General features: G+C 45.0%; 1 protein-coding gene across 8 annotated transcripts in view; it reads right to left on the bottom strand.

Moving 5' to 3' along the window:
- Positions 1-11,631, bottom strand: part of Tmem94 (transmembrane protein 94) — a 34,876-nt gene extending 23,245 nt beyond the window's left edge. For 4 of the 8 annotated variants that reach the window (XM_071603621.1, XM_071603627.1, XM_071603626.1 and 1 more), the window contains exons 1-4: positions 11,481-11,527; positions 1,802-1,892; positions 1,349-1,415; positions 445-574 (exon numbers count right to left, since the gene is read on the bottom strand). In XM_071603621.1, coding sequence (XP_071459722.1) covers positions 445-468 — 24 coding nt within the window. In that variant the 5' untranslated portion in view covers positions 469-574; positions 1,349-1,415; positions 1,802-1,892; positions 11,481-11,527. Of the gene's footprint in view, positions 1-444; positions 575-1,348; positions 1,416-1,801; positions 1,893-11,480; positions 11,528-11,613 lie in introns of those variants that run through there. The other 4 variants (XM_071603623.1, XM_071603622.1, XM_071603625.1 and 1 more) reach the window with 4 other exon arrangements.
- Between the last annotated feature and the right edge of the window lie 10,557 nt (positions 11,632-22,188).

Below are 22,188 nucleotides of genomic sequence, written 5' to 3'. Positions count from 1 at the left end.
TGCTCCCTTTTCCCCCCTCTCATCCACCCCACCCCAGCTGATTAAGCAGCTTTGTTTGGAGTCTGATGGGGAGCTGGTCCCTAACCACAGACAGGGTGCCCAACAGTCCTCAACATGGCTCAGCAGGTTGGGGCATAGCCCTAGCAAAGAGCAAACAAACTAATTATACACCTCTGGGCAAGAAGTGGAAAACTGGCCGGGGGCCAACCCAAATCAGAAGCCCCACCTCTGCACAGTTGTGTTAACTGGTCTGCCCTTCATTCTTCATCCTTCACAGCCAAGCATCTCAGAGGGGTCATGGTCACGTCTCTCAAGCCTCAGAGCCACACTCCTTCTCTTACTTTCAGTGTAAAGCCCCCAGATGAGAACCTCCCAGCAAACCCAGGTGGGGAGGCCAACAGAGGCACCCCAACAACAGCCACATGGCAACAGAGCAGGGCCCACCAAATGCTTCTCCTTCAGGTCCATGGGCCCAGGGTACTGCAGGCATTCCCAGATGAAGGCAGTCACACCCGGAAGGAAGACTCCTCCCCAGCATGGACAAACCCCAGCGCGTCTGCCCCAGTCACAGCATCTGGGGAAAAAGAAGAAAGAAATCAGGTTGCAGGACTAGGTGACTACTGTGTAACACGACAGTCTCATCAAAGCCACAGGGTAGTACAGAGGAAAGGACTGGTCCCACAGGCTGCCAGGGCCCCATCAGCCTCATCCTACTATAGGACTGCTCTGAGTAGTTAGTTTGGGGCAATTTCCACTCTCTGAAGCCAGGAGAGAAGGACTCCAGAGGGAACTCCAATCCTCTTTTTCAGAGGCACACTATGTTTTGTTCTGTGCATTCTCTGTTAATCACAGACTTCCAGCAGACAGGAAAAGCTTTGGCTTATAAGCATTTTTCAAAATTAGGGTTAAGGTGAGCATTGGGGTCATCTGGAATCTAGAAACAACTCGAACAAGGAGGGAACAGCAGCGGCCACCAGGAGCAGGCACTCTTTCTACTTGCTGGGAAGTGTGTGCCACACTTGCCAGCACACACATGCCCACAGGCCCCTGAGCCTCTCATGCAGGTGATGGCAGTGTCTGACAGGCACCCCAGCAGAGGTCCGCAAGGACAGGCAGGCCAATCTGACAACCAGTCTGGCAAAAGTTGACTAGTTATCTGGAAAATGAAGAATGGCCTGGGGGTTAAGAGTGTGGCTCAGTGAAGAGCAAGTGCTTAGCCTGATTCAGGAGGCCTTGAGTTTAATGCCCAGCACCACACCAAAAAAAAAAAAAAAAAGAAGAAGAAGAAAAGAGAAAAGAAAAGAAAAAAGATGGGCTGGGGATGTGGCTCAAGCGGTAGCATGCTTGCCTGGCATGCGTGCGGCCCGGGTTCGATCCTCAGCACCACATACAAACAAAGATGTGTCCGCCGAGAACTAAAAAAAAAAAAAAAAATTAAAATTTAAAAAAAAAATTCTCTTTCTCTCTCTCTTAAAAAAAAAATAGAAAAAAGATTAGCCCAACTTCTCCACTCACCCAGTATCTGCCCCACACAAAGCTTGACCCTCACCCTTCCACTGAGCCACATCTCCAGCCTGTTTCATTTTTTATCTTGAGACATGTCTTGCTAAGTTGTTGAAGCTGGCCTTGAACCTGCAGTTCTCCTGCCTCAGCCTCCTAAGTTGCTGGGATCACAGGAATGCCACCAAGCCCAGCACATACCATGACTTTCAAGGCCTCAAATCAGGGCATGTTTGGGTGAAGAGTGACACTGAGAGATCTAGTTTGGTGCCAGGTGACTCCTCTTGGCAAAAGCACTAACCTGCTGACGAGGGCAGTTAAGTCTGGGGCCTGCAGCAAGCTTCGGTAAGAGGAGCCAATCAGAAGCACAGAAGAACTGACCCATAAAAGAGCTGTGGGGAAACAAGGAAGCCGTGTCCAGAGGGCCAGCCAGGAGGCCCCATTTCTGCAGCCACCAACTCCACTCCAAAATCCCACCCGATTCCTCAGGCAGCATCAGTGCTGATGGAATCAGTGCTGATGTCATTGGCCACTCTGCCAAGTTTCCCCCTACCCTTTCCTTTCAGCCAGGACTTTCAAAGCTGAGCCAGCCTACGGGGTCAGAGACAGAGAGTGACGCTGGAAGCTGCTCTGCGAGGCAGTGACATTTGGTCCCTGGCAGCCAACTGAAATGAGATCCTGAGAGGCCAAACCACTCCTCCCCAAGGCCACACTCTGATTCAGGCTGCCCAGGCCCTGTTTACGGTGATGGCTGAGGTCCCCATGACACTCCATCCCAGCAGGGCTGGATGAGGTAGTGGCCCCACAGGGAAAGACACCAGGAGCTAGATGGGGACTGTGACTGTTAACTTCTTCCACCAACATTGCAAGAGTGAAATAACTCTGCAGCCAGCTGGGACCACGGCAGTACAGGGGGCAGCCAGGAACATGACCTTTTCCTAACAGTCTGTTTTCCCAGCATTCCATACATGAGGTTCTGGGAGAGACTGTTCTTCGTGTCTGGACGTGAAACCAGGAGCAGTTCCCTTAAACGGCCAGATCCATTAGAGGCCACTGTGAAAAACAGCACAAGCTCGAAAGCCAAATATCCCTGAGTTCAAATCCCAGCTCTGACATGTATCGAATGACAGATGATCTTGAGCTTCTGTGTCCTTATTCTCAGAATGAAAATAACAATATGTATTTCACTAAGATGGCCTGAAAACTGTACAATAGTATATGCAGGGGATCTACTATAATACTGGTAGATAATAGGTACAAAAAAATTGGTACTGGCAATTGAACTCAGGGATGTTTTGCCACTGTACCACATCCCCAGCCCTTCTTACCTTTTGAGATAGGGTCTCACTAATTTGCTGAGGCTGGCTTCAAACTTGAGACCCTCCTGCCTCACCCTCCAGAGTTATTAGAATTATAGGCGTGAGTCACCGTGCCAGACAGTACAACCATTTTGGAAAACAGTTTGGCAGTTTCTTAAAGTTAAGTGCTACACACAATTACTATGTGACCCAGCAATGAAAACATTAGTCCTTGAATTATATGCAAATGTTGTTAGCAGTTTTATATGAAACAGCCCCAAATTGCAAACAGGCCAAATGTCCATTCACAGGGAAATGGATGAATAAACTGTGGCCTATCCATACAGTGGAACTCTACCTTGCAATGCAACAAAACAAAGTATAATCTAATATACAAAATTGTATAAATAAATTTCAAAAAGATTTACTGAGGGGCTGGGGCTGGGGCTCAGTGGCAGAGCACTTGCCTAGCATGTGTGGGGCACTGGGTTCAATTCTTAGCACACATATAAATAAATAAAATAAAGGTTCATTAACAACTAAAAACTATTTTTTAAAAATTGCTGAGTGAAAGGAGTCAGACCCAAGAGTCCCTAGCATACGGTCCCACATACATGAACTTCAGAACAGACAAAACTGACCTACAGACAGATCAGAGGCCACTGGGGGCAGGGAGTGACTGTAGAGTGAGCAAGGACCTTTTGTTCAGTCTCTGGGTTGTGGATGGCATTTATATCTCTGTTTATTTGTCAAAAATTTTTGAACAATACGCTTAAATAGGTGCCTTTACGTTTACTATATGTAAATTTTGCTGCACAGAGATGATTTTTAAAAGGTAAGGAAGAACCTGGGATGGAACTAAAAAGCTCAAACCACTTCTAAAATGCCTAGCACACACAAGATTTGGGGGACCTAAGAGGGAAAGGAGACAACAAAGGAAGTAAACATGATCAGGCACCTATTGTGGGTAACAGTGTGCTAGGGGCTACAGTTTGGACTTGCATTGACCCTCAATGGTCCAACGTGTTAAAGGCTTGGTCACCAGCCTGTGGCACTCACTATTAAAAGGTGGCAGAACCTTTAGGAGGGGGGACCTAGTGGGAAGAAGTTGGTCACTGGGGCACACCCTTGAAGGGGATGTTGCGACCCTGGCTTCTGCCTCTCTCTTTGCTTCCCAGCTTGCCATGAAGTGAGCAGCCTCCTCCACCACATGCTTGTGCCATGATGTACTGTGCCACCAGAGCTAAGTGGCCAAGAGACTGTGGACTGAAACTGTGAGCCAAAAGAGACCTTTCTTCCTTTTAAACTGATTGTCTCGGGACCTCGTTAGAGCAACAGAAAACTAACACGAGGCAACTGTGTATGCATAAAGAAGTGTAAAGAGGGCTAGGGCTGTGTAGCTAAGTGGCAGAGCGCTTGCCTGAAATGTGTGAGGGACTGGGTTCAATCCTTAGCACCACATAAAAATAAATAAAATAAAGTCATTCTGTCCATCTACAAGTACAAATTTTTTTTTAATTCATTAAAAAGAAAAGAAAAGAAGGGGGGTCGGGTTGTGGCTCAGTGGTAGAGCACCTGCCTAGCATGTATGAGGCACTGGGTTTGATTCTCAGCACTGTATATAAATAAATGAATAAAATAAAGGTCCATCAACATCTAAAAAAATATTTTTTTTAAAAAAGTGGTGTAAGGAATGGTTCTGTTTTCAAAATATAAGACAGTCTTTTCCCAGAGAGATTTCAAATATGGCCTATTTGGGGCTGTTATAAAAAGGGAACTAAAACTCAAGTTGGCATAGAAATACTAATCGGGAATTACAAACAACCAGGGTACACTCAGAGGTGGGCCAGGGAGCCAGGGAAGTCCTCCCAGGCAAAGCCAGGTGGAGCTGAGCTTAGGAGGGTGAACTCTAAGCAAGAACTACAAGTCCCGACAGAGGTACTAAGGAAGAAAGATACAGAGCCTATTGGAAAGATGGTGAGTGGATCTGTGTGATGAGAGCAGAAGGCCTGAGGAGAATAAGGGAAGAAATGTCAGACCACCCAGGACAGGAATCAGAGGCCAACATGGAGAGAGCAAGAAAGCCAGGCCAAAGAGGCCCTCAAGGTCTCTGAGTAGGTCCCAGTGTTTAAAGCGGCTAGAAAGGATCAGAGGGAGAAGGGAAAGAAACAACAGGCAGAGTGTTAGAATAAAATTTGGATAATTCTGGTTTGCTAAGGAGAGTAGCTAGGCAAAGGTGGCAAGGGGAGCCATGAAAACAGAGCATGGATACTGCCTGCTGCCAAGCTCAGAACCAAAGTGAAAACAAAAAAGACAAGGGGAGGGGGTTGTGGCTTAGTGGAAAAGCCATGCCTAGCACATGTGAAGCACTGGGTTTGATCCTCAGCACCACACAAAAATAAATAAATAAAATAAAGGCATTGTTTCCATCTACAACTAAAAAGAAAAGACAGGTGGGAGGTGGGATCCAGGGCTCTGGCAGAGGGTGAGGTGGGAGTAAGCTGTCCTTCTGATCCCTTCCAACACAATCTGCAGTAGCTGAGTTTGCACTCTAGCCTCACCCAACCCACCAGAACACAACTTGGTGGATTTGTACTCAACTGATTAGTCGTGCCCCAAGGGAACTAATTGATACATCAGTGCTAAGCTGGAGGGAGGTTTTTAATAGCAAGCCTCCCAGTTCTATCCTTGGTGGCATTCTAGTCAATATTTTTATCAATGACTTGGGTGAGAAAACAGATGGTATGCTAATCAAATTCTTGGATAGCATAAACCTGGAAAGGGGATAAAAGTCAAGATCCAAGGAGATCTGAATGGTCTGAAGTGATGAGCCAAACCCAATAGGCTCAATTTTACTGGGAAAAAATATTAAGCCCTAAGCCCAAGTTCAAAACCTACTGTATAAAACTACCACTGATGTTAACACGATTTTGATATAAGTGAGCATGGTCACCCAGAGTTCATTCACACTCAGGCTGCAGTAACAGACTTACCATGTCCCTAAAAAGAGTGGGGTAAGTCTGGTTTCTGTATGTAGAGCATACCTGGAATATTTTGTTCAGTTGGGCCTCACACATTTAAAGAACACTTACAAAACTGGAAGGCTTCCAGAAAGCCAGCACCAGGTTGCAGAAACTCTGACATGCAACTCTGGAAGCTGACACAGGAGGATTGCAGGTTGGCGGCCAACCTCAACGACTTAGTGAGGCCCTAATCAACTTAGTGAGACCCTGTCTCAAAATAAAAAGGGCTGGGGATGTGGTTAAGCACCCCTGGGTTCAATCCCAGTATCAAAATAAATAGATAAATAAGGGCTAGGGATGTAGCTCAACGGTAGAATATCCCTGAGTTCAATTCCCAGTACCAAAAACATAAATTAAAAATAAAAAAAAAAAATTAAACCCAAACTGTGACATGAGAAATGGTGGAATAAAACTAAAGAGGCTTAGCCAGGACATCAAAAGTACACAGTGGGGAGGGCTAGACAGGTATGATGGCTGCAAATGGGAAGAAGAGCCAGGCTTGCTCTGGGAGGCCTTGAAACACGGAGGAGGACGACAGGGAGGAGACTGTAAAAGGCAAATTGCTCAACATGAGCAATATGGCTTTTTACATAATTAGAACTGTATTAAAAAATGGAATGGACTGCCCCATGAGGTATGAAGTTCCCTATCACTAAAGGGAAGCAAGCAGAGGCTGAGAAATTATGGAGATAATTAATACAACAGATTAACATTAGGAGAGAGATGACTTTTTATGGTCTCTTCTAATCTTGAGACCATGGAAGCAAGAAATCCAGTGTCTTCTATATATAAAAAGAAGATCAAGTCCACTCATAATAGGAGACATTCAAATTCGATTTCCTTATGAGAACAAAGAGACTTTCACCACCTGCTTCAAGGCTATAAAGCCATGGTAATCAAGGCAGTGTGGTTTGGAATTGGCATTTGAGAGTCCAGAAATAGATCCAGACATATATAGACAATCGATTTCTGAGAAAAGTGCCAAGACAAATCAGTGGAGAAAGGAAAGTCTTTTCAACAAATGGTGCTTGAACAACTTAATATTCAGATGCAAAAAATAAAAAATAACTTGGAAATATGACTTTTACCATGTACAAAAATTAACTCAAAATGAATCACAGGCCTAAATGTAAACTATAAAACTTCTAGAAGAGAGAGGATAAAATCTTTATGACCTTAGGTTAGATTTCCTGGATTCAACAAAAGCATAAAACTGGGTAAATGGGAACTGAATGATTAGGGATAAAATTGGAGGAAAATTTTTACTGTTTATATTTTCATATTTTTAATTTTTTTTTGCCTTTTGATTTTCAAATCATGTGAATGTATAAAATGTATCCTTTTTCGGGGACAGGTACCAGGGATTTAACCCAGGACACTTTACCATTGAGCTACATTCCCCCGCCCTTTTGATATTTTATTTAGAGACAGGGTCTCATTAAATTGCTCAGGCTGGTTTTGAATTTACAATCCTCCTGCTTCAGCCTCCTAAGTAGTTGGGATTACAGGCAAGTACCACACACCCAGCTCAAATATATCTTTAAAAGATCAGTAATTTCTCACTTCCTGGTATATACTCAAAAGAAGTAAAAATTGGGATTGAAACAGATATTTATTCATCCATGTTCATCATTCACGACAGCAGAAAGTCAGAAGCAACCCAAGTATCCACCGACAGAAGAATGGATAAACAAAATACATTACATCCTTACAATGGAATATAATTTGGTCCTAAAGAGGAAGTCCATTCTGATGCCTGCTACAACATGGATGAACCTCGAAGACTTCATAGTAAGTGAAATAAGCCAGGCACAAAGGCACAAAAACTGGGTGATTGCCCCACCCACTCTGGGTTTCTACAATATTCAAAGACACTGAGACAGAAAGCAGAATTGTGGTTGTCAGGGGATACAGCAGGAGTGAACAGGGACGTGGTGTTTAAAAGGGACATAGTTTCAGTTAGGGAAAATGAGAAAGTTTTGGAAATGGATGGTGGTGATGGTCACATAACAGTGCAAATGTACTTAATGCTACAGAACTGTTCAACTTTATGCCCTTGTATATTTTACCACCACCACCACAAAAAAAAAAAAAAAAAAATCAGCAACTTCTGATTCTGACTTTGCGAGAGGCTCTGCCTTCTGTTATCTGGCAATGTGGCCTCTGGGGTTCCCTGTCTGCTTGAGGAAGGCTTTCACTCTTGGACTCTACCTTAAGTCTGTCTCTTTTCAGAGTTTCCCTGTAGTTTTCTGTTCACTTCCCCAGGAAGGAAAGCTGGTATCAAGAACGATTATTTCAAAAGAATCCTAAAATTATGAAAACTAGGATCATATAATTACGCCAAAATTTCTAGTTTCCCAAATGCAACTCTCAGCCTTTCAGGCCTCTCCTTCCCTTGGGCACCCCTCACCCCAGCCTTAAGCAAGCAAGGGCTTGGGTGGAAATCTGGCCCTTATCCTACTAGCCATACCATGTGACCATAATGTTTACTACTGTCTCAGCAGCCCTAGGCAAAGCTGATTATTATACAAACCCCTGATCACCAAACCACACATTCTCACTGGCGGGTCTTTTCAGAAAAAAAATTCCTGTTTCAGTCATGGCCTAACCTTTCACCTGTGCTGCTGTAAACAAACCCTGGTCTGCTCGGAAATTGGAGTTTAAACAATATTTTTAAAGGAGTCAAGAGTAAGTTTTCATCAAGGAAAGACACCATGGAGAAAATAACACACAATAACAAGATAAAAACACTGACCCACATTTACCAGTGGCTGCCAAGCCTGACCCGGAGCCTTCTCACTTGAACACCAGGAATGGACTAGGCTGCCTTTCTAGCATACACTGCTACGGTAAGGGCACATACTTGACTCATCAGGTTGGGTTAATTAAAGTCTTGGGTGTGGGCAGTATTTACATTGCTTTTCCTCCCTTTCCCTATAGAAATTGTTTCCTAAGCCCAATTTAGGGAAAAAGCAGAGAGGAACCAAAGAATTGTGCCCTTGGTTGCTCATTAGTTCTACAGGAGTTAAGATTTCCAAAGGGCTGATTCTCCACACTAGGAGCTGGAACTCCCTAGCAACTTCTCAAAATAGAAATGTGAAGTGCTGTTTTCTTCCATTTCTCTGCCCAGCTCTGCCTCTCCTAGTCTAATTTTCTGAAGCTAGGTCAACACACATAAAAGAGGGGTGTGGTATGGGTAATCAAGGACAGTTAATCCTCCATTTTATGGGGGCTGGTTATCCAGGGGATGGTTTGTACTTCAGTTCCCTGGTCAGTGCACTACTCTGCAAGATTTGCCAGGTTCCCCTTTTGTAACTCCTGTGGAGAGAACCAGTGAGCAAGGAAGAGCTAACAGAGTAGCTGAAATTAGACCCCAGTGTAACTGCAGATTACATCTGAAAAGCTATCTCCTGCTGCAGGGTTAGCGACTATCTACATTTCTAATAAAACTGTAAACTACCTCTTTTAGGATACTAAGATCAGTTTTTCTTTTACCAAGAGCACCATGCAGAGACACTAGAGTGGTTATTTCTTCCCTCAGTGTTCTCAATGCTTTTCTGCCTCTATGTTGTTCTTGTATCCAACACATTCCCATTAATGACATGTCTTTTTGGGGGGGGTTTGGGGGGAGCAGGGATTGAACCCAGGGGCACTCAACCACTGCGCCACATCCCCAGCCCTATTTTGTATTTTATTTAGAGACAGGGTCTTACTGAGTTGCTTAGCGCCCAGCCTATTAATGACATTTGTTTTTTTTTTTCTTTTTTGTGGTGCTGGGAATTGAACCCAGGGCCTTGTGCATTCGAGGGAAGCACTCTTCCAACTAAGCTATATCCCCAGCCCCATTCATGACATTTCTAATGATGCTGCCATGGTTCCCAAAAAAACAAAAGGCTCACCTTTTTTTTTTTTGACTGAGAACCACTAAAATAATTTATGCCCCTAAATACTGAAAGAGAACACAATAAATATCAATATAAGACATAAATATCTATATAAGAAATCATGCTGGGAGCTGGAGTTGTGGCTCAGTGGCAGAGCGCTTGCCTAGCATGTGTGAGGCACTGGGTTTGATTCTCAGCACCACATATAAATAAATAAAATAAAGTCCATCGACAACTAAAAATATTAATAAATAAAAACAAAAATAAAATAAATCATGCCAGGCGCAGTGGCACACACATGTAATCCCACAGCTCCAGAAGCTGATGTAGGAGGATCTGGAGTTCAAAGCCAGCCTCAGCAAAAAGCCAGGCACTAAGCAACTCAGTGAGACCCTGTCTCTAAATAAAATGCAAACTAGTGCTGGGGATGTGGCTCAGTGGTTGAGTGCCCCTGAGTTCAATCCCCAGTAACACCCCCCCTCAAGGAAAAAGAAAAAGAAAAATCAGCAGGGCGTGGTGCAGACCTTGTCATCCTACTACTGGGGAGTTTAAGACAGGAAGAACACAAGTTCAAAGCCAACTTAGGTAATTTAGTGAGTCTAACTCAAACTAAAAAATAAAAAGGACTGGGGATGCAGCCAAGGAAACAACCGGCTCTGATAAGTGAAAAACGTAAAAATCTAGATTTCTGAATTCTAGTCTGGCTCAAAGAGAACTTGGTTATGTCCTTTTGCCTCTCCAGTTGTCTCTACATCTGTAACGTGTAAAAAACGTTAAGCTTCTCCCTTCCCCACTCCCATCTCTTCGAGAGCATCCACCGAGTAACTGAACTATGTCACTAAGGTTGAACGTCTTAGAGCGTGAGAAAATATCATTCCTTCCAGTGCATAAAACCACATACCCCAAGGAAAACAACTCAGTATAGCGCTCCCTCCTCTTTCTCCCCAAGAGCCGCAGAAAAACTCCGAAGAGAGGGTAGGATGGAGCAGCACGTGACCAAATCGACCAGCAAGCCAAAGTGCTGCCCATGGTTACACGCCAATGAAAGGGGAGCAGGGCTTTGCTAGCATCTGGCAGCCGGCGCCGGCGGCGCGGGCTCACACCGCAGCATGCAAAGGACTGTGGGAACCGGGCTTTAGGGTGTGCGACAGAGGGACCAGGCCATAGCACCGAAGTCCCTTTATAGGATGGCAAGTACTGTGATCCTACAGTTGTTTCTAAGGCGTGTTAAAACAATTGTGGAAAGGAAGGGGAGCGGAGAGCACGTTCCAAACTGCACCGTCTCAGCTCTGGGCTGCGAGAAGCCCCTCGCACCTCCATCCGCCTGGGCACAGGACGGGGTCAGCACGAGGGCCCCGGGCAGCAGCGGAGCGCGCGCGGGGACACAACGGTCTTCATTTGGGCCGAGGATGGGGACGCCCAGAAGCCTGTAATACTTGTGCCATCAGCGCTGGGAGCCCTCTGGCCCGGGACCAGACACGACAATCCCGGGGCAGGGATTCTTTGTTGGAGAGAAGCTTTATTTCTGACAAGGGACCCCAGGGGCCAAGCCAGGGCCGACAGCAAGAGTCTGAGGAAACAGCGAAAGGAAATGGGCAAGAGCTGGAGGCGACAGCCAGCCCTTCGGCTCCCCCTAAGAAGGGCTCCCCCGAGGCCATTCTCCGGTGCAGACCCCAGACTCCTGTCGCCTTGGCCAAGAATCCAGAGGATGCGGAAGGCCGAGCCCCACGCCCCCTTGCTCCCCACTTTCGGGCCGCAAGCCTTCTCGTACTTACCGGGGCCCGAGGGCCCGTCTTCCTCGTCCGCGTCCAGTCCCCTCTCCCCTCCCAGCCCCCTCCTCACTTCACGTCCCCTCCTCCAGGGGTCGCAGCCATGTCCGTTACTGGCAACTCTAGGGGGCTTGCCTACCTTCCCGGACAACGGAGGCGCTGGCCAACTAGCTAAAGTTCCGGACGCCGATTGGACGAGATTGGAGACAGACGGGGATATCTGGCTTCCTATTGGTTACGCGGCGAGCTGGGCTGTAGCTTCAACCGCCCCTCTGGGAGCCTGGCGGAATTATGTGCAAGGTGATTGCCAGGGGAGAGCTCGGAGCCCCAGTCCTTACTTGGTCGTGATGCCTGGACTCCTTCTGCTCCAGAGGCCCTGACCAGAGGCAGGAGCACGGCTTTCGCCCTGATTAGTTTTCCCACGGAATTGTCCTAAAGAGATGGGCAGACGATATCCCCCTCCTTTTTTTTCTTTTTTAGTAAACCCTTTGCAGAGTGTCCCATTTCTCCTACTCTGTTCTAGCTCTGTCCTGGTTGCCAGAACAAATGTCTGGAGACGCCTTGCACAGAGACCTTGGAGTGAGTCCCTCAGGACTAATATTGCGTCCAAACCAAAGCTGGAGAATCTAAGGCAACACTGCTGTTTCCCCCTAACCTCTGCTAAATTCTAAAGGGAAAAACGGGTTTTAAATTTTTTTAGATAATTAGGGAAATCTCCTGGGAGACTTCCCTTGGGAAAACAAAGCAAGCCTGTGTCAGTGTTTGCTTGTTTTCCCAGAGATCTAAGTCTGGAAGACTTGTCTTAAAAAAAAAAAAAAAAAAAAAAAAAAAACTGTTTATAAAATCAGAAAAGGACCATAGCTGGCCCTGGGAAGTACTTACTTCTCCCTAATCATGTAATTAAAATTCCTCTTCCTCAGTTGGACAAGAAGCTGCCATTTTACTACCTAACCATATGTTTAAACAGTTAATCTTTTGCCTAAAACACCCATAGAATCATGTCGCTTTCCTTCACACAAAAATATGCAGTTTAACAGGACATGGTGGTGCACACCTATAATGCCAGCCACTCAGGAGGCTGAGGCAAGAAGATCACAAGTTCAAGGTCAGTCTGTGCAATTTAGTGAGAGCCTATCTCAAAAAATAAAAAGGGCTAGCAATGTTGCTCAGTGGTAGAGTGCCCCTGGGTTCAATCCTCAGTACCAAAAGAAAAGGAAAAAAAAAAACTTCAGTTTATTTTTGCAAGTAGACAAGTCTAAATCTCTCCACCTGATCTTCAAAGCCCTTCATCAACGGACTCAGACATGTTTCCAGGCCTAACTTGACACAGGCCAAACTACTCCAGCAGCGGCAGATTCATCACCATCCCTAAACACGTGGGAGAACTTCCCATCACTGCTCTTTTGCCTAATGGCTCCTCATACACTCAGGTTCCTTTCCTAATAAGCCAGTGCTCAAGTTCGCGGCGATCCTAAAGGTTCACCTCAAACACTGCCCTCACAAACATCTTCTCTGACTTAAGTTTATTGAATCTCTCCATATAGTGCTGTCTCGTCCCGTGTGTCTCCACTGCCACCTTTTCAAAACCATGCTTTGCACAGCACTGTTTATTTGTGAAAGACTTCAAGCTTCCCAAGGCAGCTAGCTTATCCTGGCAGTTTCCACAGCACCTTACTGTTTGTGAACTGAACTGTCCAATCGACTGTGTCTTAGGTCTTTCTTCTTCATCCCCTAAAAGTCGCATGGTGCCTCTGGGAAATTAATGAACACTGGACAGTCATCCTGCCCCTGTCCTGCTCCACATTGTGCCTAGGCTCCTCTGTCTACTCTGTTGGACTTTATGAATGTCACTTGATGAACTTCAGCTGAGTGCCTGCCAGTCTAAGGAGCTGTGCTTCACCCTCTGACCAGACCATTCTGTGCATCCCCTCAGCCATAAAGCTTTGCTGAAGCAGTAAATCAAATTGCTCGAGTCAGAGGTGCTGATGCCCCCACTCTAAATGCATCCTTTCGCAACTCTGAATCCTTAGCCATGTCTTACTGGTATCTAGCAACCCCAGGCAGCGATACTTCATCTTTTCTAAAGCCTCCTGTGTCTCCCAAGACAGCCCTGATGAGAGGACCAAGCTTACTAACAAGAGATTTCTCATCTACTTCATCTACATCCTAATATTCCTACAAGGAAGAGCTCTCTCCTCCCTTCCTCTTGTGTCCTAAGTCCCTTCCCCTCCAGCCTCACATGCTATTTCCCATCTTGAGACCTTAGCTGCTGCTGTTCCTTGTGCCAGAAATGCCCTTCTCATCTCCTTGCTTTCTGGTTGGCTCCTTATCAACCTTTAAGATCAGGTGGGCTCATCGCTGCTCTGTTTTCTCATAATCCCCTGAGGATAATGTATCACTGTGCTTTCCACATTGTTGATCTCTTTGACAGGAAAATAATATTAATAATGCATGAGTATGCAGTCTCCTTCCCTCTTCCTGATTGCAGAGGAGGATTCTGTCATCCCTTGAGGCTTCTAACTATTGGACAGAATCAGAATAGTAACAAGAGGCAGGACTGAAAGCAACTGAGCCTTGAGTGATTTGACTGTCCTAGGATAGAATGGGCAGTTGAAAACAGATGAGAAAGGAAGCCAATTTAGGGTGGTACTAGGGATTTAACCCAGTAGTGCTCTACCTCTGAGCTATATCCCGAGTCTTTTTAATTTTTTGTTTTATTTTGAGACAGGGTCTTGCCAAATTGCCCAGGCTGACTTCAAACTTATGAGTCTCCTGCCTCAGCCTCCTGAGTTGCTGGGATTACAGGTGTGCACCACTGCACCCGACTGAGAAATGAAGCCTCTTAAGAGAGTAGAGCAAGAAGAAGCAGAAAATTCTGGCATAGAGAAGAGTTGGAGAAAGTTTGGAGGGAGGGAAAAGAAAGGCTTTAGGGCAGAGTTAGAATATTTTGGCTGATTAGATAAAATACCTTTCCCCCTTATTCTGCTGCTGTGAAACAATTTGAGAGCCTAATAGGTAAAGACAGAATCCTCTTAGCAGACAGGAGAAGGGAAAGAGAAATAAAATAGGATTTTAAGTTCTCTTGTAAATAATTTAGGTAACTCCCCCTTTGGCATTTTTCTTAAGACACTACAATGAGATTTAAAGTTGCTTTACAATTATATTTGGTTTCCAGCCTGGGTTTCTTTGTATACAATTCTGTGTAGAAGCTAGTACCCATTTATCCTTACTCCAATGTCTGTAGTTTCATCCTGTCTGATGGATCTTCCTCTCCGTTCCCAGCTATATAAACACTCATGGTTCTAAAGAAAGGAAGGAAGGAAGGAAGGATAAGGAAGAGGAGAGGACCTTCAACATTAGACGCCTTTGCCCATTTGCTGCTCCTTTGCAAATAGCCAGTGAATTGACCAGCAAGAGGATTCCCTTCAATGATGTGTCTGTAGCCAGTGCAGGAGCACCCAGCAACCTCATCCCAGCTATTATAGTAAAGAGACTTATTGCTTCCTGTATTATGTGATCCTGTGGAATATTTATGTAATACAGCTGAAAAATGCAATGTCACATGGCTTTAAGATACATGTCTCAAATGTCCTTAAATTAGCTTGGAATAAACTCTTTAAAAACCAGTCAACTACACAATGCCTTGATTGGTTAACCCACCTATTGCTCAGCGAATATTTATTGAGGCCCTTGTAGTGCCAACATGGGGCTGCATGCTGAGCATTCAGTACTGCACAAAACTGCACAAAACTTAGATCCCTGCCCTCTGGTCACTGATATCCTATTGGAGCAGATAAGCCCTTAAACAAATATATAATTATGTCATCACAAGTGTGCAAAGGGCTGCAAATGAGCAGCTGGAGCAGCTACAACAACACTGTGATCTAGTCTTGTCTTGGGTGGCTGAGGCAAGTTTTCCCAAAAAAGTAATTAAGGTTGAAATCTGAAAGATGACTATAAGTCACCCAATAAAAGAGGAGAAAAAAAATTCTAGACAGAGGGGGTGACATCAACAAAAGTCTCAAGGAGGAGGGTAGAGTCTTGAAGCATTAAGGCATATTCCAACATGACCAAAGCAGTTCAGGGAAAGTGTCAAAGCTGGAGAAGTCAGTAAGCAGCCATGCAGGGTGGCTGGTACCACATCAAAGACTTTGAACTTTATTCTGAGGACACTGAAAAACAATGGGAAGATTTTTAAATGAAAGAAGGCCACATTCTGATTGTCATTTATAAAAATACTGATTCTGAGCAGCTCAGGAGGCTGAGGTAGGAGGATTGCGTGTTCAAAGCCAGCGCAACTTAGCAAGACATTAAGCAACTCAGTGAGACCCTGTCTCTAAATAAAATACAAAAGAGGGCAGGGGATGTGGTTCAGTGGTCCAGTGCCCCTGAGTTTAATCCCTGATACCAAACAAAACAAAACAAAACTGAGTCTGGCTGCCAAGTAGGGAGTGCACTGCAGAGAAGTAAGAGCCACTTTGGGAAGCCTCAGAGGAGGCCGTGCAGTAGGCTGAGCAACCAGGGCCCCTGCTAAAGTAGCAGCTGTCTGCATGGCAAGAAGTAGATAGGTCCAAGAGCTCTTAAGCAGGTAGACAGGCCAAATCTAAAGGTCTGTTGGACATAAAGTTTAAGGAGAAAGAAGGACTTCGTATTGTCTCAGTTATAATGACAGAAACCACGTCTGTCCTGCTCCAAAGTTACCCAGAAGAGTATCAGAGCAAAGTATTGGGTAACAAGTCAGAATCAGTGCCATGTGCCTATATAGTCCCAGCTACTTTGGAAGCTGAAGAGGAGATCACTTCAGCCCATTAGTTCAAGGCCAGTCTGAACAAAATAGTGAGACCCGGGTCTAAAAGAATAAAAAGGAAAAGCAAAGCAAAGCACTGAACATGTACCCCCTGGAGAACATTCTTGTTCATAAGACTTCACTTCATCTAGATGGAGATGGGAGAAGTGAGTCAGAAAGTGCGAGTGATTCAGGCCTGATTCACGTTTTTTTCTAACTAGGAGCTACGTGCTGAGCCACCTGCAAGCTGAAACAAGCTCCTCCCACCTCCCACGGAGCATCCTGTGTCATTGCACCATCTTTTCCACCTAGTCATTTGTTTAAAGGTGACAGGAGGAAATGGTGGCCATTTGAAACCTCTAAGCTAAAATCTTTTAACTCCACTGAGTTAAACCACAATTACAGTTAGAATCCCTTGCCAGAAAAAACAAGGTCAGGATCCATAAGCTGCATTATCTGCTGTCACAGCCAAAGTTTCAGACACTTCCAGGCTCTTTGAAAGCATGAACCAAAGGATCAAAGGAGGAGAGCAGACGGTTGACACAAGAGGACGGGCAAATATAAGGAACTGCTTTTTAATGGGAGAAGATTTGATTTACTAATAAGCAAAAAATATTAAATTGAAAAGGATGCAGCATTTCCCACTTATTCAGTCAGAATAAAATTTAATAATGAGAGGCCTTGGTGAAACTAACATGGTTATACATTACTGCACAGTGTGTGTGCTTACAGTATTTTGTGGGGCAGTCAGACCTCAGGTAATAAAAACCATGAAATGATCAACCCTTATCTTAATATTTCTCTCTCTCCTTTCAATATTTGGATTGAATCCAGAGCCTAACACATGCTAGGCAAGTACCTTATCACTGAGGTATATCCCTGGCCCTTTAAAAAATTTGTTTTGAGTCAGGGTCTTATTAAGTTGCCCAGGCTGGCCTCAGACTTGTGATCCTCCAGCCTCAGCCTCCTGAGAAGCCAGAATTACAAGCATGTACCATCATGCCCCACTTTGATAATATCATTTTTTGTTTTATTTTTGGTATGGGGGATTGAACCCAGGGGAGCTTAACCACACCACATTCCTAGCCCTTTTTATTTTTTTATGTTTTGAGACAGGGTCTTGTTAAGTTGCTTTAGGGCCTTGCTAAACTGCTACAGCAGGTTTGAACTTGTGATCCTCCTGCCTCAGCCTCTTGAGCTGCTGGAATTACAAGCCTGCACAACAGTGCCTGACTGATTATCTCTTTTTATGATAATACAACTCTAGAAAAGAATTCCAAAGCTCTGTGTATCAGGTGTGTACTTGTGGGGTATATTAGATATAGCAATGAATAAGTCAGTAGAAATTCCTCCCCTCACGGAGCTCACATTTTAGTTGGGGTGGAGAGAGTTGTGATGGACTGTAAACAAGAAATTAAAGTAATTTATATGTCAGATGTTAAGTGGTATTCAGAAAATAAGGCAGGGGTGCCGGGCATGGTGGTGCACACCTATAATCCTAGCTACTCTGGCAGCCGAGGCAGGAGGATTGAAAGTTCGAAGCCAGCTTCAGCAACTTAGCAAGGCCCTGACTCAAAATTTAAAAATAAAATAAAAAGGACTGAGTGGCTCAGTGGTAAAGCGTGCCTTGGGTTCAATCCCTGGTACCAAAAGAAAGAAAGGAAGGATTTGGGGGGTGGTGAGAGGGTGCCAAGGGCTACATTGTTTGAGAGAGGAATATGGAGTTGAGAGAATGCTTGACGTAAGGCATGTTGCCCTGACTGCCATTATGAGTATTTGTGCATGCGGGCATGTATGTGCATGTGTGTGTGTGAGTGTATGTGTGTGTGCAGATAGATATAGATACTGCAAGCTCTGAGTGCTTTTGCTCTGGGCCTACCTGTGACTTCTCTGGACTGTTCTTAACCACCCTCTGAACTTTATTAGAACCGTCATTTCGAGCCATGTGTTTTCCAGCACAGCCTCTCCTTCTGCAGGATTCACTGACCTGTGCCTTGACTCTCTAAGCAGACAAGAGCTTGCTATGTCCCAACTCATAAATGTGCTTGTTTTTCGATTTATGTATTCAAGTGAGGACAAACCCTAGGGTGAGGCCACGGGAATCAGAGTCTAAAATAACACAGACATTAGGGATTCTTAACATCAAAGAAGTCAAACGTCTCGCAGGGCATGGTGCTTGCAGTCCTGCAGTCCTGACACTCAGGAGGCTGAAGTGGGAGGATCACTTAAGCCCAAGAATTTGATAACAGCCTAGGCAACATAGTGAGACCTGTCTCAAAACAAAAATAAGTGCGGGGGTTGTAGCTCAGTGGTAGAGCAATTGCCTAGCATGTGTGAAGCACTGGGTTTCTCAGCATCACATATAAACAAATAAAGTTTCATCGGCAATTAAAAAAAAAAAAGACCAAACAAAAGCAAAAAAAAAGAGTCTTAGTGGCTGAGCTATCAGAAGGTTCTCCATACAGGTAATGGTAGGACTTGGAGCAGATGGAAATTGTAGAGTTACAGATTATTGCCAGATGGCATGAACCTCAAAAGAAGAGGGGGTTGTGGGTTAAGGGTATAGTTCGGTGGTAGAGCACTTGCCTAGGGTATGAGAGACTCTGGGTTTGATACCCAGCAGGGAAAAAAAAATATATAAAAAAGAGGTGGCTTTCATGAGAAACGAAGCACAATGGTCTAGAAGTTGCCACAAAAGCAAGGAAAACATTGCTGCACTTTCCAATCCTGAGGAAACTGAGTTTGGAACAGTGCTGCCTTCACCCAGCAGTGGCAGAGAAAATGGCCTCTTGGTGGGAAATTCACTTCCCAGGAAATGAAAGGAGAGATCCTCTGAAGACCTTGAAGTAGTCAAAGAAGCAAAGGGCTTCAGATAGGGCCAGGGAAAGTCTGAGGGAGATGGCAATGAGAGAGATAATCAAAGGAAATGGCCCAGAGGTTGCAAAAGGGAAGCTAATGACAGGTGTTGACATGTGGGTTGTAATAAGGACACCTGCTGAAATCGTCCAAGCTGTCCATTTTCAAGTAGCCAGTTCCTGTGTTCAGCATATTCTGTTGACCAGAGCCATTTATTTACTTACTTACTTATTTTTGTGGGGCTGGAGATTGTACCCAGAGCCCCAGCGTACTAGGCAAGCACTCTACTGCTGAGCCCCAGCCTGGAAGAGCATTTTGCCTCTAAATTGCAAGTGCTATTTTTAGGATAAGGTGCCCCTTGGATATCTGCAACATGTCACGGTAATATCTCACTGGTGAGGGCTCTTCCTGGGCCCCGTGATTCAGTCAAGAGGTCCTGCTGGGGAACTTTTGCTATAAACACTGCCAACGAGGCAATTCTGACACTTTGGAAACAGGGGCACAACTATACAGCACAATAGGAGCATCAGGCCACATCACAATCTGCATTGCCAAACTGCAGTCACAGTCTGCAAAGTCTAAATCTCTGGGTAACAATGAATAGCCATCCAAAGACTTTGTTCACAGTAGCCCTAAGTGGGAAACAACTCAAATATCCATCAACAGGAGAGGGATAAACAGATGGCAGTATACCCATACAAGGGATACTACTCAGCAATAAAAATAAATGAACCACTGATGCACATCACAACATGAATAAGTTGCATAGACACACCGAAGATGATTCTGAAGCCAGACATGGAAGATTATGTGCCATTATAATCATGTTTCTATTATACAACACTTTCTTTTCCAGTGCTAGGCATCAAACCCAGGACCTCATGCATGCTAGGCAAGTACTCTACCACTGAGCTACATCTTTGGCACTCCCCCACTGTTAAAATTTGGGGGGTGTACTAGGGATTTAACCCAGGGACACTTTACCACTGACCTACATCCCCAGCCTTTTTTTTTTTTTTTTTTTTTTTTGAGACAGGTTTTCACTAAATTGTTGAGACTGGTCTTCTCTCTGTCTCAGCATCCCAAGTCACTGGGATTATAGGAGTGTGCTGCCATGCCCTGCTCCTTTCTTAAAAATTTTGAGACAGGGTCTTGCTAAATTGCTGAAGTTGACTTTGAACATGGGATCCTCCTGTCTTAGTCTCCTGGGTAGCTGGGATTACAGGTGAGTACCACCAAGCCTGCCTTACAGTGATTGTTTATATATACTTTCGTGTTCTAACAGTGGCACCAAAACTCCTCTTGGGGAAGAAATTGTCTTTATTTAGAAACATAATTGATAAATATTTTAAGAAAATACCCAGGGCCTTTGGTGCCACTATTAGGACACAAAGGTATTGCATCAAATCAGTAGAGAACAAGCCCAAATACTCTGCATTAAAAAGTAGTCCTAGGGGCTGGGATGTGGCTCAAGCGGTAGCGCAGTCGCCTGGCATGCATGCGGCCCGGGTTCGATCCTCAGCACCACATACAAACAAATATGTTGTGTCTGCCGAAAACTAAAATAAATAAATAAATAAATAAATATTAAAAATTTCTCTCTCTCTTAAAAAAAAAAGTAGTCCTAAAATTAGGAATTGGAAGAGAAAGAGAGGAAAGAGCAGAGAGACTGAGTAATATGGAGGGAAGCTGGAGCCTCACTCTTAGAAATGGCAAAGGATTTTAGAGGAAAAAAATATCCAGACATTGAGTTTATGTCTCTATTGCTGCTTATTGTTCTACTGCATAAAACACTGCATCTTCCCAGAAGTATTATTTTTTTGTACCGGGGACTGAACTCAAGGACACTCAACCCCTAAGCCACCTCCCCAGCCCTATTTCATATTTTCTTTAGAGACAGGGTCTCACTGAGTTACTTAGCACCTCATCATGGCTGAGGCTGGCTTTGAACTCAAAATCCTCCTGTCTCAGCCTCCCGAGCTGCTGGGATTACAGGTGTGCACCACTGCGTGCAGTTTCCCAGAACTTTTATGGAGAGAACCACACAGACCTTTGTGTAAGTAGTTGGTTTAGTAAAAAAGTAAGGTGTGTGTTTCACATCTCGATCCGTTGCTGTTGGATCAGTAACTAGACCAGAGGGATTATGGGAGAATCCCTGAAGTGGCCAATTGGGCTAGGAATCAGCAACCACCTTAACAAAAAACCTTTTGAACGGGGTTTAAAATAACAATGTCTAGATCCAAAAGAGCCAAGACAACCCTCTATGTTAAGCTACCTTTGTATAGTGATCGCAGGGGTCTCTAAAACTAGAAGGAGGATCCCAAGTTTGAGGCCAGCCTGGGCAACTTAGTGAGATCCTGTCACAAAGGCCTGGGGATGTATCTCGTGGTAGAAGCCTTGTTTAGCATGCGTGAGTTAACTGGGTTTGATCCCCAGCATTGCCTAAATAAATAAAACAAAACCAGGCTGGCCCTACCTGGTAGATATGCCTGCTCATTGGTGGATGTCCTCCCAGTCCAGTGGAACATTGGCTCCTCTCACAAGAGACACCTTAGTCAAAACAGGAAACAGTACAATATGAGACACTGGAACACTGTCAGTGAACTGTTAGGACCGTGGAGGGTGACCGCCACGTCTCCTGGAACATAAACCATTAAGTTGGTCCACTCTTCTTCCTCTCAAAAAGACTTTCTTCTGCTTCCTGCATGCCGCCCCCCCCCCCCCCCCCGCCAGCCCCCGTTTACTCCTTCCCAACCCTGGCTAACTCCTCTGCTGACTGACCCCTAGACATGGGAGTGGGCAGGACCTTCCCCTTCTGTATTTGACCGGTCCACTTGGATGCCTAATGAGCAGCTCAATCTTACACATCCAAACCTTGCTCCAACCTCTGCTCTGCCCGAGCTGATCCTGTCTTCCTCTTTGCAGTGAATGGCAGTGAAGCACACCAGCTGCTCTGTCTGGAAGCTGTCACCTTTGATTCCATCCTTTTCCTCACTCCCAGCTGGTGCCCTGGGCTCTCACTCCAAACCACATCACAAACTGCCCTCTTCTGTCACTTCCTAGTCTCCCAGC

The sequence above is a fragment of the Marmota flaviventris genome, chromosome 17, assembly GCF_047511675.1.
Source record: "Marmota flaviventris isolate mMarFla1 chromosome 17, mMarFla1.hap1, whole genome shotgun sequence".
Classification (NCBI taxonomy): Eukaryota; Metazoa; Chordata; class Mammalia; order Rodentia; family Sciuridae; genus Marmota; species Marmota flaviventris.
This window is presented reverse-complemented; position numbering and strand designations above follow the sequence as displayed.